At 49.8% G+C, this 16,078-nt stretch overlaps 2 protein-coding genes across 2 annotated transcripts; both read left to right on the forward strand.

Moving 5' to 3' along the window:
• The first annotated feature begins 2,550 nt into the window (after positions 1 to 2,550).
• Positions 2,551 to 9,794, forward strand: LOC125623134 (uncharacterized). The gene is made up of 4 exons (XM_075120187.1): positions 2,551 to 2,596; positions 2,752 to 3,075; positions 7,467 to 7,688; positions 7,804 to 9,794. The coding sequence occupies exons 1-4, from the start codon at positions 2,551 to 2,553 to the stop codon at positions 8,226 to 8,228; spliced, it is 1,017 nt and encodes a 338-aa protein (XP_074976288.1). The 3' UTR covers positions 8,229 to 9,794.
• A 2,140-nt stretch (positions 9,795 to 11,934) lies between these two features.
• Positions 11,935 to 15,698, forward strand: LOC125623073 (putative non-functional immunoglobulin lambda variable 5-48). The gene is made up of 2 exons (XM_075120188.1): positions 11,935 to 11,980; positions 15,373 to 15,698. Exons 1-2 carry the CDS (start codon positions 11,935 to 11,937, stop codon positions 15,696 to 15,698), a joined length of 372 nt encoding a protein of 123 aa, XP_074976289.1.
• Positions 15,699 to 16,078: the final 380 nt, after the last annotated feature.

The following is a 16,078-nucleotide window of genomic DNA, read 5'->3' on the forward strand; positions in this document are numbered from 1 at the left end:
GTCCAAGAGGAAAATGAGGCTGATTATTACTGTGGAACAGGGAGTGCGATGCTGCACAGTGATGCGACCAGATGGGAAACTTAGACAAAACCCTTGTGTTCGATCAGCCTGTATGGCTCATGACTCCAATGTATGTGTGTCTGGGTGCAACGATCTTCCTTGCTGATGTGTTGGGGTTTAACGAGGCACATCCCAATCATCAGTGAGGGGCAGTACGAAGGATTATCAGGGTCTGGACATTTAAGGCCAAATCTTCGGCTCTTGATCCAATGGGAATGACAATTTATTGTCCATGGGATGAGGATGAGTCACTTTATGGAACCTCACTGTGCTACCCAGATCGAGGTAATAACCCCAAAGAAAACACTCCAGTGTCCCGTTCCCAAGTACATGCTGTGAGAGGAGAGAGTCCGGTCCCTTAATTACCAGCTCACACTTCAGTGCCAACCCAGTGAGATTCAGAGCCCGAACAGCTGGGTGTTAGGTCCCAGAGCCCAGGTGTTTCACACAAACTAAGCCAGGGCAGGAAAAGAACAGCCCCTGGCCCTGATAAGAACAGCCCCAGGACCTAAGGCTGAGCCTGCAAACTGATCACGCTGCAAAACACACAGAAGCCACATTGAGAGCAACTGAGTTGTAAAGACCCCCCAGCACTTTCACTCCCCAGTCCTGCTGTCCACGTATCTGACAAGTCATCGGGTCTTCCCAAGTCCGGGCTCCTCTGCATGTGAACTAGCAGCACAGGAGGGGAGTTGAAGGGACGTATTAACACAGAGCCTCATTCATAAGACAAACTGAGCTGTCTGTAGCTGGGAACGACAGTGAATCGCTCCTTAAACTCCAGAGATGGAAAGAAAATACAAATGAGATTTGGGAGGTACTTGGATTTTCCCCATCTACTCTTCTGCAGCTCAGTGATGAGGATCAGTTTCGACTGGGCATCAGAGGGTGACGTCTCCCGGCATTTGCACTGTGAACTGTCTACACGGGAATTAAGTAACTGATACATATTTATCTTCACCTGTGTGTGCACCGGACTGTGGTGTTCAAACAGCTGCATCCTTTCCAATCCCTTGTGCAGACACATTGGGTGGGGTAGAGGTGAGACAGAGCATTGAAGGAACTCAAATGCATTGAGTTAGGTTGGAGATTTATACATATCTGCTCTGGTAGCTGCTGGAGACTGATTTATAAAGATTTTTTTAACACATACACTGAATGTCAAACCGTGCAACCAAAAGTTGCCCAGGAATGTACTGCAGGGGTGGGTGACGTAATCCTTGCCCATGTATATCTCTTATAAAATGTCTCTCTGTGTAGTAATGCTGAGCTCTTCTGTCTTGCTCCAGGGAAGCTAAGAAGTGAACAGATTGTTTCTGGTATTTGATCAGCTGCTACAAAAGGACCGTGCCAAGATCTCACAGTCAGTTCAAGAGAACTTGTACCACTCGCTGAGACAGGCCCATCTGGTGACTCTAATAACACCACCACTGTTGTAAGTGAAATGGCCGTGAAAAGGGAACTCCCCTGTCACCCAGAGCGAACCCAGGGGAGTCTGATGGCTGAGGAGCAGGTCCTGCTGGTCACTCTCTGTGGGTAAATAGCATGTACTTGTCGCCCCCTACTGGGGTGGCTGGAGCACTGTGAGACACCAACCTTTTTCCTGGGACAGTAGATGGGAGCCAGGTGGACCACGACACAGAGACAGACGCCGAGTGTCAGCTACTAGGTCTTGTGGATTCTAGCATCTGGTGGGTCCCTAGAACCGCTCTGAAATCCACCTCCAGTGTCACACTCCTCCCAGCCCCCGTGCATCACACTTCACAAACCACCTGCCCATCTACCGTGGAACCTCCCTCCCTTCCGCTGGGCCATGCGGCTGCTCAGCGGACTCATCGCCCTGGGCTTTGTTCTCCCAGCTGGCAGACTACAGCACTGAATTCAGAACAAACCCCAACTGTCCCAGGACCTTTCACCCCTAACTGTTAACAAATAAAAGTTCTCTCTCTTCCCTAGCCGGTGGAGGCTACAATCACTGTCCCACCGCTGGTGAGGGGCTGGGGAAACAAGGAATCCACACCCGTGGCAACTTATAGAAAAAAGGCCAGGCTGGCTTGATAGAGACCTGATACAAACCTGAGCAAATTAGCAACAGGACTCGTCCCTTTAGAGATTGTCCGTCAGTCATTGTGTTTGGGCCCCGTCTTATTGGGGTCTACAAAATATTAGCCCAAAACACAAAAGGGAGAAGGCTGAGAAGAACACAGGACTCAAGGTGCTGAACAGAAAGTAATAACCAGCAGTGACCAATACGAGGTAAGCACACACTCAGATCAGGAGCTGCTTGGAGTTGGCGGGCGGGGGGAGGAGGGACAAAGAACTCTAATGAGAACCCCCCTGGTGTACACTAACTCTACAGCAGCAGCCAGTGAGCAGGCAGAGGATTTGCATGAGGGGGCCGTTCTCCAGCACTGGGGGTTTAAGAGAGAATCAGAGGGTCCCCGCCAGAGACCTGTTTGTTGCAGGGAGCCAAGTTCGTTTGGATCCACCATGGCCTGGGCCCCTCTGCTCCTCACGCTGCTCACTTACTGCCCTGGTAAGGGGGAGGGTTTCTGATCTCAGATTTATTTAGAAGGACTTTTCGCTGAATTCCTCCGTATTCCTGATTCCCAGACTCCTGGCTCAGCAGGAAACGTGCAGGCGTTAACTCCAGGCCATGATGATCTTGCAGCATTTTCTATTTCTTTCCAGGTTCCCTCTCCCAGTTTACTCTGACTCAGCCGCCATCAGTGTCAGTGTCCACTGGCAACACAGTTAAACTCTCCTGCGCCCTGAGCAGTGGATACACATTTGGAAGTGTCACCTGGTACCAACAGAAAGATGGGAACAGCCCAAGATACCTTCTGAGGTACAACACTGACTTGGACAAGCACCAGGGCTCTGGGGTCCCCAGTCGCTTCTCTGGTTCCAAAGACGCCTTGAAGACAACTGGCTACTTAACCATCACCAGCTTCCAGGCAGAGGATGAAGCTGACTATTACTGTGGTGCAGGGACCAGTGATGGTGCTGCACAGTGACACAGCCAGATGGGGAACTCAGACAAAATCCTGTTCTTCCCTCCTCCAACGCTGCATGAGCCCATCGTGTCAGCGTTAAGATATGATCATTCAGCCAATCTGAAATTACTGAGGTGTCCCCATGTGCTGTCCCACTCCCCTGTGATGGCAGCTCACTAACTTGATCAACCTCTGAAAATTTAAGGCAAAGTCTTTGTCCCACTGCACTGGATGGCAGTGTTATCATTTCCTTCAGTGGGACCAGGATTTGACCCCACCCCCTCTACAGCCTGGCAGCAGCAGTAAGATTCAGTTATAATCCTAAAGGAAACATTCCAAACTCCAGTTCCCAGATTCATGCCCTGAGAGGAGGCAGTATCTGTCTGTTAAATGCCAGCTCATTCTTCAATGAAACTCAGAGCCCGCACAGCTGGGTGTCAGATCCCAGAGCCCAGACATTTCACACAAAAGCAGAGCCAAGGTAGATAAGAAACTGATCCTTGCCATGATAAGAACAGTCCTGTTAGTTAAGGCTGAGCTTGCAAAATGGCCTGGTTAAACAAAACACAGAAGCCACCATGTAGTAAAGACCCCACCACCAATGTTCCCTCTAATTTTTGCCGTGTGCCCCAAATGGTTCTTCTGTGCAAATTTTTGAAGCAGAGTTCAAATTTGTATACCAGGAGGCAAATGCGCCCAAGTGAGTAAAATGCTTATACATTTAAAAAGTTTTAATTTGCAACTTGTGATAATAATAGTTTTACACCACGTTATTTTATAAATGTCATTTTTAAATACTTAGGAAAAGGAAATGTAACCATTCTTCATGAAGCAGAAGTTAGTTTTAAGCACTACGCTTTATGATCTTTTTTATAGACAATCATGAGCATATATCAAGCACATATTAATCATGATCATTATCAGTCCATAGGCTTCTGCCCGTTGGTGTCCACTTTCACCTTGCATTCTATACACATGTCTGAAAAGATTTTGATAAACATATAATAAAGACAATTTAATAAGTATGCCATTATGTCAATTTATGTGGGTTTTCAAATAGAGACATCATAAGTAAAAAAAGAAAAACAAGAGTTTGTGTTTTAAATTTAAAATGTTCCTAAAAAAACCCCAATAAATGATTATCAGCCAAGAATAAGATATGTAATTACAAATGCATTTTAATTTCCTTATTGGTCAAAATGTCAAAGACTGCTAAACTAACCTGACTGTTTTTTCCTGCGATCTTTTTCATTTGCCCATTCAATGTAAACTCTGTCCAGATCCATCAGTCCTCCATCCAGCTGGTAACTCTGAATACACATCAGCATGTCCAAATGAGCTACTTGTAAACGATTCCATAGTTTGTTTTTTAGAGTGTTCATTAAGCTAAAGCCACGCTCACATTCTGCATTTGATGCTAGGAATGTTCCTCCAATATCCATCAACTTTGCAAGATCCTGAAACTGTTCGTTCTGGTGAGCAAATGTCACCATATCTGGGAAACTTAAAACCAATTGGCTTTTGATTCTTTCAGCTACTGCAAACTTGAAGTCATTGTACTGACTGACTATAACAATCTCTTCAGCAAAAAAGTCTTTGTATTTTGAACACAGGGATTTGATAGATGACGCTTTAAGAAATCCAACGTCCATACATCGTTCCACATTCTTCCTGTTGAAAATTCTCCCGAAGCTCTGGCATCTCGACAATATACACAAACCACTCCGTTGTCCTCATGATATATGAATATTTCATGAAGTTTAACAAGCATTACACTATGTGACTTCGGTGTAACTGTCTCTATAGTCTCATCCAGCCATCCAGATTTAAATGAAGTCGCTGTTCTTTTACGCTTTAGACCTCAAGACAGTGACATTTTGGGATTGATTTTTTACCAGATTGGTTTATTTAAAATTAATACTTTTATTGTATGGCTACTATTTCAATGTGCTTAACAGTGTGACTAGATAAAACGGCAAATGGGAGATCATTCAGATCAGGATACAGGAAGTCTGTGCCTAGCTCCGATCACGTCCGTGCATCTGCAGCCAAAAAACGTGGGAAAATGGAGATGTGTGGGTCCCGACCGTCCCGACGTGATCAGCGTTCCACGTTCCAAATGCTGGAGGGGAGAGGTACGATTCATTGCCCTCCTTTCCCTTTGCCCCCCTTGCCAGCTAGTAGAATCTGGCTGCGTTGATAGATGGCGGGCGAACAATGTCAAAAGTTGCCTGTAAATGATATGTCGGCCTGGCTCCGATGTAGTATTTCATTTTTTGTGCGTGCAGTGTTTCGCCGTGTGTGCGGGGTTTAGGATGTGTGTGCACATGCACAGCTGAGGGGGAATAGTGCACACCACTCACCCCAGTCCTGCTATACTTGTATCTGACAAGTCACAGGGGTTCCCAAGTCCTAGCTATTCCTAAATGTAAATATTAGCCCAGAAGGTGAATTGGAAGGACACAGTAACACGCAGCCACACTCACAAATAGCAAACTGGGCTGTAGGTAGCTGGGACCTGTAATGAAGCTCTCCTTAAACTCCAGAGACTGGAGAGAATAAAACGGGATTTGAGATACACCTGGATTTTCCCCATCTACGCTTCTGCAGATGGGTGATGTGATTCAGTTATGATTGGGCACCAGGGGGCGCTGTCACCCTGCACTTGTATTGTGAATAGTTTCTAGTGGAATAAAGTAACTGTTCAATGCACATTTGTCTTCAAGGGTCTAGTGCACAGACCATGGTGTTTGAACAGCTGCGTCCTTTCAGATCCCTCACTCAGACTGAGTGGTGGGGGAGGAGGAGAGACAGGAGGTCCGAGGCACCCAATTGTACTGATTTAGGTTGCAGAATTATGAACTACTTCTAATTGTAATTGCTGGATATTTATTTGCAAAATGTTTTTTATTTACGCGTAATTTAACTGACATTACATTTAATGCTGAACACCTCTGCAAAATGTTGCCCAGGAATGTCCTTCAGAGGTGGCTACATCACTGTGATTATTATGTATCTGTATTTCTGTAGCCCCTGGGAGGACAGGTCATGGCCCAGGTCCCCATTGTGCTGGGCGCTGTACAAACACAGAACACAAAGACGGTCCCGGCTAAGGAGGGAACAATCTCAGTGTGAGACAAGACGTGGTTACAGACCGGCCTGTGGGGAGCAGAAGGCAGCAAGGAGACAATCCTGGCAGCAGGATGGGAAGGGTCTCAGCACACCCACGGCCTCACTGCTGGCAATTTGTTTGTAGGCATCATGGCAAAGGAGAGCTGGAGGGAGAGTGGAAGGAGGGGAATGAGTTAGTTCTGGGGGTGTTTCCAGGGGGCGCATCCACGCGTGAGGGGCCGTGTGGGGGAAGCTGGCCCGGCTGCATGGCAGTGATGGTGGCAGTGACCCCTCCCCATGGGCATGTGATAGAAAATATCTGTGTGCCCAGCGATGCAAAGCTCGTCCATTGTTCTCCACACGTCAGACGTGCTGCACTAACGTGACGCTAACGACTCCTCCCAGCAGCCAGTAACGGCCGTTCACAGAGTAAAGGCCAAATTCAAAGCTGAGCACCCCCAGCTGTGCCCACATGGAACTGACATCCCCTTCCACCCGCCCGCTGGGTTTCTCCCAGTGAGTCTGACTCGGCGGGAATGATCCAAGTTTGTTTCTCTCTCACTGTGAGGAGCAAGGGGGACAGGGGAGTAGCTAGAAAAGCCAGGGACAAGAGGCCACAGGGAGGTGTTGTAGCATCACCCCCCATTCAGTGGGGATCACGCATCCCCGTCTGTCCAAAACATAGCGCAGATACCAAGAACAGGATTTAGGACCTGATTTGTAAAGGGATTCAGGTGTCTAAAGATGTAACTAGGCACCTTTAAAAATCTGCCCCTTAGTCCTTTGGCTCAAGATATAGGAGGCTCCTGCTTTAGCTCCACAGTGCTCCTGTTCAATCCCTGGGGATAATCTAGCTGACAGTCATTACAAAGTGTTTGGCACCAAGTGATATTTACGTTTCCATCCATGCAGATAGTTGCAACTGCTGCCTACGGACGAAGAAATTATTTGGTCAGAGAGACAAAGTAGTGACCAGATTTACTCTGCTACATGCACAGCTTGTCAAACTGTGATTTCCCATAAGTAAAAACAAACATTTCTCCCAGATCTAGCTCCCTGCACAGGCAGTTAGAGAGAACTTGTCAGTCTGTGTGATAGCACCATCTGGTCGTGTTAATTTTATTTAAGGAGTATGTTAAAGTAAGGACCCCTTTATTCAATGATACTAGCAAAACCTATTTCAATTTGAACATGAAATAATAATTGAAAATGTACAAATTTATAGGGAGGTACTTTTTTTTTACCAAAAAATCTTATTTAAAATGAAGCCAAAACTGGAAGTTAAATTTGAAATGTGAGCGTCTTTGTATTCGTTAAAACTCAGGACTAAGATTTTTAAAAAACCAGCAGCCAATAAACAGGGAGGAGATTTGCATGAAGGGGCCGCTCTACAGCGCTGGGGGTTTAAGAGAGATTTCAGAGGGTCCCATAAGAGACCCGTTTGCCTCAGGAAGCCGAGCTCATCTGGATCCACCATGGCCTGGGCCCCTCTGCTCCTCGCACTGCTCACTTATTGCTCAGGTGAGGGGATTGTTTCCTTTAGTGACCAAAATATGAAGGACACTTGCCGGGGAGGAGGTTTGTCTGTGAGGATCCAGAGTCCTTGTGCTGAGTGTGTTTGTACTGTTGATTTCAGGGGTCAGTTCGCAGCCCGTGGTGACTCAGGAGCCCTCGATGTCGGTGGCCCCAGGAGGGGCTGTCACTCTGTCCTGCAGCCTGAGCACTGGAGCCGTCACCACCAGCAACTATCCCTCCTGGTACCAGCAGAAACCTGGCTCTGCTACAAAGCTGCTTATATACAGCACCAATAGCAGACCCTCCGGGATCCCTGCCCAGTTCTCGGGGTCCATCTCCGGTAACAACGCTGCCCTGACCATCACCGGTGTCCAGGCAGAGGACGAGGCTGACTATTACTGTGCTGTGTGGGCTAGTAGTGCGAATCACAGTGATCCAGCCAAACGGGGAACTGAGACAAAAACCTCCCCTGTCTTCATCCCCTCCAGCCTGGGCTCTGCACTGACTGCGCAGTTTGCTTCCTCTCTTCAATTCATGAGACCCTGATGGCTCCTTCTTTGGAATTTCAGCCACTTGCTGTCAGCAGGGAGCGCTGCTCCACCCACTCTCCATTCACTCTCTCTTGGGGAGATGGCAGCCGCTCTTATGCTTTCAACTCAGTCTCTTTACAAGGAGCAGCTTTTCCAGCCTTCTGGATCCCCGGGTTACAGACCCACCACTGCCTGGTTCTCACGGGGAGCAGATGGCCACAAGCTCCTTGGGTAAAGAGACACGTCTCCCTGAACATAGTTCCCCCGTGTTATCCCACGAGCTGGACAACACCCTGAATGGCCTGGAAGTTAGAGGAAATGTAGGAAAGACCTCTCAGATCCCTTCGTCCATTCCAGTTGCCGGGGCTGGATGAAGTGTCCAGACACAGGGTGTATCAGATAATAGATGATATCAAAATCCCTCCTCCCTAGAACCTCCTCCCTGGCCCTATCCGAGCTGCTTGGCAGCTTCCCTGGTCCCCTCCAGAAGTTCATTAGTGCCTCCATTAGTGCCCTGCTCCTCCCAGCCCCTGCAGTCCAGCAAGCCACTGGCCCGTGGCCATGTCTAGTTCCCCGTGGGCCAGTCTCGGTGCTCAGGTACCGCAGGGATGGGTGCGGCATAAGAACCTCAGTAGAAAAGTTCATCTGCTGGCTGCGGAGTCAGTGTCCTGCTGCGGGAAAGGCCGGGGCTGTCCTAGCCAAAGCAGGAGTGTTGGTGGCTGTGTCCCAAAGCTCCCCCTCCTCCCTGACCCCCATCCTCTAGAGCCTGGCCTGACACTACTGCCCTCCCCCACAGCCCTGCCCCCTGCTCTGAGCAGGCTTAGGTATCATGGGGGTAATACACTGTCTACACTCAGGCTCTGTGACGTTATTGACATAATCTGTAACTGTATAGATCACTGTTGCAACCACGCTTATATATTTGCAGCAAATATTGTATAAAGGTTGCCCTGTAAGGGGTCTAGGGAGAGGTTATGGTTTGCTGGTTAGGATTATGCTGTCTATATGTGTGTATCATTTTTGTTGTTAAAGTTATGAATATTGGATCGATACTGTCTGTATTTCAAACTTATGCTGTGCTTCTGGGTGACACCCCAGACAAGTTGGTGTCAGCTCTACCTAGCCTGCTTGATGGCCCATTAAGGACCATCAGATCTACAACTGACCCATTGAGAGAAGGCAGATACGCCTTGTGACTCAGCAAAGCATGCAGGGACTTGCCCATGTGACTCCAAAGTCCATTTTGCTGTAATTTTCCCCAGTAAGAACAAAGCGGGGTTCTTACACCAGGAAAAGACTATAAAAGGCTGATGCCTCACATCCGTCCTGTCTTCAATCCTGCTTCATTCCTCTGGAGGGACTTTGCTACACTGAAGCTTTGAACAAAGGACTGAGTGACCCACCCCAGCTGGGGCTGTTCTCCAGAGACTTGATTTGAACCTGCAGTTTGTGCCATCACTGCGACAAGCCTGAAGCAAGAACTTGGCCATTACTGTATGTCATTGGTTCCATTTAACCAACTCTTGCTCTCATCAATCTCTTTTTCCTTTTGTGAATAAACCTTTAGATTTTAGAGTCGAAAGGATTGGCAACAGCGTGATTGGTGGGTAAGATCTGATTTGTACATTGACCTGGGTCTGGGGCTTGGTCCTTTGGGATCGAGAGAACCCTTTTTTCTTTTACCGGGGTATTGGTTTTCATAACCATGTGTCCCCATAACAAGGGGCACTGGTGGTGATACTGGGAAACTGGAGTGTCTAAGGGAATTGCTTGTATGATTGTGGTTAGCCAGGAGGGCAAAACCGAAGTCTTCTCTGTTTGGCTGCTTTGGTTTGCCTTGGTGTGCAAAGGAACCCCAGCCTTGGGCTGCAACTGCCCTGCTTTAAGCAATTTGTCCTGAATTGGCACTCTCAGTTGGGTCCCAGCAGAACCAGCATCGTTACAGGCTCCCATTACTGCTTGTACCCAGGGGGTGTAACAGCAGGAGATTTCCCGAGGAACAATAGTGTAGACACGGGGGACTAGTTCTCCCCCCATTTCTCTCTGCTACCGCAGCGATGTCTCCTCCCCTCTCCCCCTCTCTGGGGGACTCCACAGGGCTCTGGCCTCATCCCTGCCTCTTCCCCCCCACCCCATTCCCTGGGTTTGCGACCCCCTCCCGCATTGCCTCACATATCATTTCTGTACTCAGGACTCACAAATCTCCCTCTCCACGTGTGACTGGCTCCCCTCCAGCCAGCACCATGCACGTGGCTGTCTCTAACTCTTGACTCCAGTGGCTCATTGCCAGCTCCAGCTACGCACAGCCAAGCCCAAACTTCTCATTGTAACTCTTCAGTCCCCTCAATTTCGTGCCTTCTCCAATGCCAGCGATCACGTGGGGGTCATCTTAGACTCCTGCCCCCCATCACCACCACCTCCTGCTCCTCCACTCATTCAACCTCATCACATCTCGCCACCTCTTCCTCTGCAGCATTGAGACAATCAGACTCTTTCTGCTTGTCCTGGAGCAACCTGCAGGGAAGCTGGAGGGGGGAGCTCAGGCTGCAGGAGGAAGAGTTTGGAGGAGGCACCGGGAGGCCAGTCTGTGTGCACATGATTGGAATGTCAGCAGCAGCTGCAGCGTCTCTGTGACTAGTTCTCTGAGTGAAGAGCCAGTTTCATTTTGGAAACATGGAGTCCCCTCCTGTTCTTACCTGACACACGGTACATGGAACCTGGCCCTGATCCGCTGTCGCCCTGATTCCTGTGACATCCTCTGCTTTGGCCACCCTGACTCCAACGTGACTCACCTTGAGTCGATGCAAAGTGCAGATACTGAACTCGTCTCCCCTTCCTGAGACTCCAACCCCGTCACTCCTCTCTTCTAATGCCATCACCAGCCCCTCTGACCCAGTGGCTCCCACAGGGGCTTTGAGTCTGGGCTGACCTGCTCCTGCACAGTTCTGCTGCAGCCGACACGTCCAGACCTGTCTCCCATCCCCACTTTGGTTTTGCCAGTGAAACTAGCCCCAGCTCCGACACCTGTGTCCGAGCTGACTCCCCGCTGCCCTCAGTCCTCCCCTGCTTCTGGACAGAGGGTGATTTATACAGAGGGTCTCCCTGTGCCTCTGCCCCTCGCATAGCGGGAGGGAGGTGCCAGCAGCAGCCAGGGAGCAGACTTGCATGTAGGGGCCGATCTCCACCTCTGGGGGTTTAAGCGGAGGTGAAAGTAAGCCGGTATGTCCCGGTGCAGCGTACCGGCAAGAGCCGGTGCACCATACCGGGGTGGATCAGCTTCCGCAGGCACAATTTAAAGGGCCTGTGGCTCCCAGCAGTGGCTGGAGCCCCCGGCCCTTTAAATTGCTGCCAGAGCCCCCGGCCCTTTAAATTGCGGGGTTGGGGCAGTGATTTAAAGGGCCTGGGGCGGTAGCGGCGGCCGAGCCCTGGGCCCTTCCCTAGGGCTCCGGCAGGCTCCGGGGACGATTTAAAGGGCACGGGGCGGTAGTGGTGGCCGGAGCCCCGTCACCGGAGCCCTGCTGCCGGAGCCCTGGGGAAGCAACGGCGGGCCTCTGGGGACGATTTAAAGGGGCCAGGACTCGGCCGCCGTTACCGCCCTGGGCCCTTTAAACCGCTGCCAGAGCCTCCAGCTGCGGCTGTTACCCCGGGGAGGGGGAAGGAGGAACTTGCCGGTACAGGGTGGGCCGGGGCTCATCTGGAAGCCAAACTCATCTGGATCGACCATGGCCTGGGCCCCTCTGCTCCTCCCGCTGCTCACTTACTGCTCGGGTGAGGAAAGGGTTTCTGTTCCCTGCTTTAATTTAAATTTCATCTGTCTCTGACTTTCTCCATATTCCTGAAGAAATATGTTAATAAAGAATTTTCTGTTTGTTCCCAGGATCGCTCTCCCAGTTTACACTAACGCAGCCGCCCTCGATGTCCGTGTCCCTAGGAAACACAGTTCAACTCTCCTGCACCATCCGCAGTGGGTACCCGATGACACATGCCACCTGGCACCAGCAGAAAATTGGAAATGCTCCAAAATATCTTCTGTGGTACAAATCCAATGCTGCCAAGCACCAGGGTTCTGGGGTCCCCAGTCGCTTCTCCGGTTCCAAAGATGCGGCTAATACAACCATCAAACCCTCCCCGATGTCCAAGCAGATGATGAGGCCGATTATTACTGTGGCACATAGAGTGGGGCTGCTGATGCTGCACAGTGATGCAGCCAGGTGGAGAACTTCGACCAAACCCTTGTGTTCCAGCAGCCCGTCCCGTGCATGGCTCCAGTCTGTGTGTGTCTGGGTGTGACGCTCCTCCGCGCAGATGTGCTGGGCTTTAACTAGGCACGTTCCAGTCATCAGTGAGGGGCATGATGAAGGATGATCAGGGTCTGCACATTTAAGGCCAAATCTTGGGTCCCTTGACCCAATGGGCATTTTGCCATTCATTGTCCATGGGACGAGGATTATGGAGCCTCACTGTGGTACCTAGATTCAATTATAATCCCAAAGAAAACACTCAACATCCCATTCCCAAGTAGATGCCCTGAGAGGAGGGAGTCTGGTCCTTTCAATGCCAGCTCACTCTTCAGTGCCAACCCAGCGAGATTCAGAGCCCGAACAGCTGGGTGTTAGGTCCCAGAGCTCAGGTGTTTCACACAAACAAAGCCAGGGCAGGAAAAGAACAGCCCCTGGGCCTGATAAAAACAGCCCCACGAGGAAAGGCCGAGCCTGCAAAGTGATCAAGCTACACAACACGCACAAACCACATGGAGATCAACATGGTGGGACTAAAGACGCTCCCACCCTACCCCCCACCCACACACTTTCTCTCCTCAGTCCTGGTGTCCACATATCTGACAAGTCACCGGGTCTTCCCAAGTCCGGGCTCCTCTGCATGTGAAATAGCAGCACAGCAGGGGAGTTGAAGGGACGTATTAACACAGAGCCTCATTCATAAGACAAACTGAGCTGTCTGAGCTGGGAACTACAGTGAATCTCTCCTTAAACTCCAGAGATGGAAAGAAAATACGAATGAGATTTGGGAGGTACTTGGATTTTTCCCATCTAGTCTTCTGCAGCTCAGTGATGGGGATCAGTTACGAATGGGGCCCCTGAGGGCGACATCTCCTGGCATTTGCACTGTGAACTGTCTACACTGGAATGAAGTAACTGATACATATTTATCTTCACTTGTGTATGCACCGGACTCTGGTGTTCAAAGAGCTGCTTCCTTTCCAATCCCTGGTGCAGACAGATTGGGCGGGGTAGGGGTGAGATAGAACATTGAAAGAACCCAGGTGCATTGAGTGAGGTTGTAGATTTATAAATAACCAGTCTGGTGTAGCTGCTGGACACTGAATTATAAAGATTTTTTTAACACGTACGTTTAATGTCAGTTTGTGCTACCAAAAGTTGCCCAGGAATGTTCTGCAGAGGTGGCTGCACTGCAGGAGTGGGTGACGTAATCCTTGCCCATGTATATCTCTTATAAAACGTCTCTCTGTCTAGCAATGCTGAGCTCTTCTGTCTTGCTCTAGGGAGACTAAGAAGTGAACAGATTGTTTCTGGTATATGATCAGCTGTTATAAAAGGACCATGCCAAGATCTCACAGTCAGTTCAAGAGAACTTGTACCACTCGCTGAGACAGGCCCATCTGGTGACTCTAATAACACCACCACTGTTGTAAGTGAAATGGCCGTGAAAAGGGAACTCCCCTGTCACCCAGAGCGAACCCAGGGGAGTCTGATGGCTGAGGAGCAGGTTCTGCTGGTCACTCTCTGTGGGTAAATAGCGTGTACTTGTCGCCCTCTGCTGGGGTGGCTGGAGCACTGTGAGACACCAACCTTTTTCCTGGGACAGTAGACGGGAGCCAGATGGACCACGACACAGAGACAGATGCCGAGTGTCAGCTACTAGGTCTTGTAGATTCTAGCACCTGGTGGGTCCCAAGAACTGCCCTGAAATCCTCCTCCAGTGTTGCACTCCTCCCAACCCCCGTGCGTCACACTTCACAAACCACCCGCCCGTCCGCCATAGAACCGCCCTCCCTTCCGCTGGGCCTCACGGCTGCTCAATGGCCTCATCACCCTGGGTTTTGTTCTCCCAGCCGGCAGCCTGCAGCACTGAATTCAGAACAAACCCCAACCGTCCCAGGACCTTCCACCCCTAACTGTTAACAAATAATGACAGGTTTCAGAGGAACAGCCGTGTTAGTCTGTATTCGCAAAAAGAAAAGGAGTACTTGTGGCACCTTAGAGACTAACCAATTTATTTGAGCATGAGCTTTCGTGAGCCACAGCTCACTTCATCAGATGAAGTGAGCTGTGGCTCACGAAAGCTCATGCTCAAATAAATTGGTTAGTCTCTAAGGTGCCACAAGTACTCCTTTTCTTTTTGTTAACAAATAAAAATTCTCTCTCTTCCTTAGCCGGGGGAGGCTACTATCACTGTCCCACCCCTGCCGAGGGGCTGGGGAAACAAGGAATCCTCACCCCTGGCAACTTATAGAAAAAATGCCAGGCTGGCTTGATAGAGACCTGATACAAACCTGAGCAAATTAGCAACAGGACTCGTCCCTTTAGAGATTGTCCGTCAGTCATTGTGTTTGGGCCCCATCCTATTTAAAATGTGCAAGCCCCATATTATTGGGGTCTAGAAAATATTAGCCAAGAACACAAAAGGGAGAAGGCTGAAAGGAACACAGGACTCAAAGGGGCTTAGCAGAAAGTGACTAGCCAGCGGTGATCAATAGGACGAAGGACACGCTCAGGTCAGGAGGTGTTTGCAGTGGGGAGGCAGAGAACGCGAATGAGAACCCCCCTGGCGGACACACACTCTACAGCAGCAGTCAATAAGCATGGAGCAGATTTGCATGAAGGGGCCGTTCTCCAGCGCTGGGGGTTTAAGAGAGAATCGGAGGGTCCCAGCCACAGACCCGTTTGCCTCAGGAAGCCAAGTTTGTCTGGATTCCCCATCATGGCCTGGGCCCCTCTGCTCCTCACGCTGCTCACTTACTGCCCTGGTAAGGGGGATGTTTCTGATCTCAGATTTATTTAGAAGGACTTTTCGCTGAATTCCTCTGTATTTCTGATTCCCAGACTCCTGGCTCAGCAGGAAACGTGCAGGCGTTAACTCCAGGCCATGATGATGTTGCAGCATTTCCTATTTCTTTCCAGGTTCCCTCTCCCAATTTACTCTGACTCAGCCACCCTCGGTGTCGGTGTCCATTGGCAACACAGTTAAACTCTCCTGTGCCATTAGCAGTGGATACACATTTGGAAGTGTCCCCTGGTACCAACAGAAAGATGGGAACAGCCCAAGATTCCTTCTGAGGTACAACACTGACTCGGACAAGCACCAGGGCTCTGGGGTCCCCAGTCGCTTCTCTGGTTCCAAAGATGCCTCGAAGACAATCGGCTACTTAACCATCACCAGTGTCCAGGCAGAGGATGAAGCTGACTATTACTGTGGTGCAGGGACCAGTGATGGTGCTGCACAGTGACACAGCCAGATGGGGAACTCAGACACAAACCTGCTCTTTCCTCCATCAATGGTGCATGAGTTCATCTTGTGTCAGAGCTAAATTATGATCATTCAGCCAGTCTGAAATCACTGAGGTGTCCCCATGCGCTGTCCCACTCCCCTGTGATGGCAGCTCACTGACTTGATCTGGAAATTTAAGGCAAAGTCTTTGTCCCAGGGAACTGAACAGAAGTTTTACCATTTCTTCAAAGGGGCCAGGATTTGACCCCTGCAATGCAGTGCTCCTGCAGCACTAAGATTCAGTTATAATCCTAAAAGAAACGTTCCAAAATCCAGTTCCCAGATACATGCTGTGAGAGGAGGTAGTTTGAGTCTATTAAATACCAGGTTATTTTTCAG

The sequence above is a fragment of the Caretta caretta genome, chromosome 15, assembly GCF_965140235.1.
Source record: "Caretta caretta isolate rCarCar2 chromosome 15, rCarCar1.hap1, whole genome shotgun sequence".
In the NCBI taxonomy this organism is placed as follows: Eukaryota; Metazoa; Chordata; order Testudines; family Cheloniidae; genus Caretta; species Caretta caretta.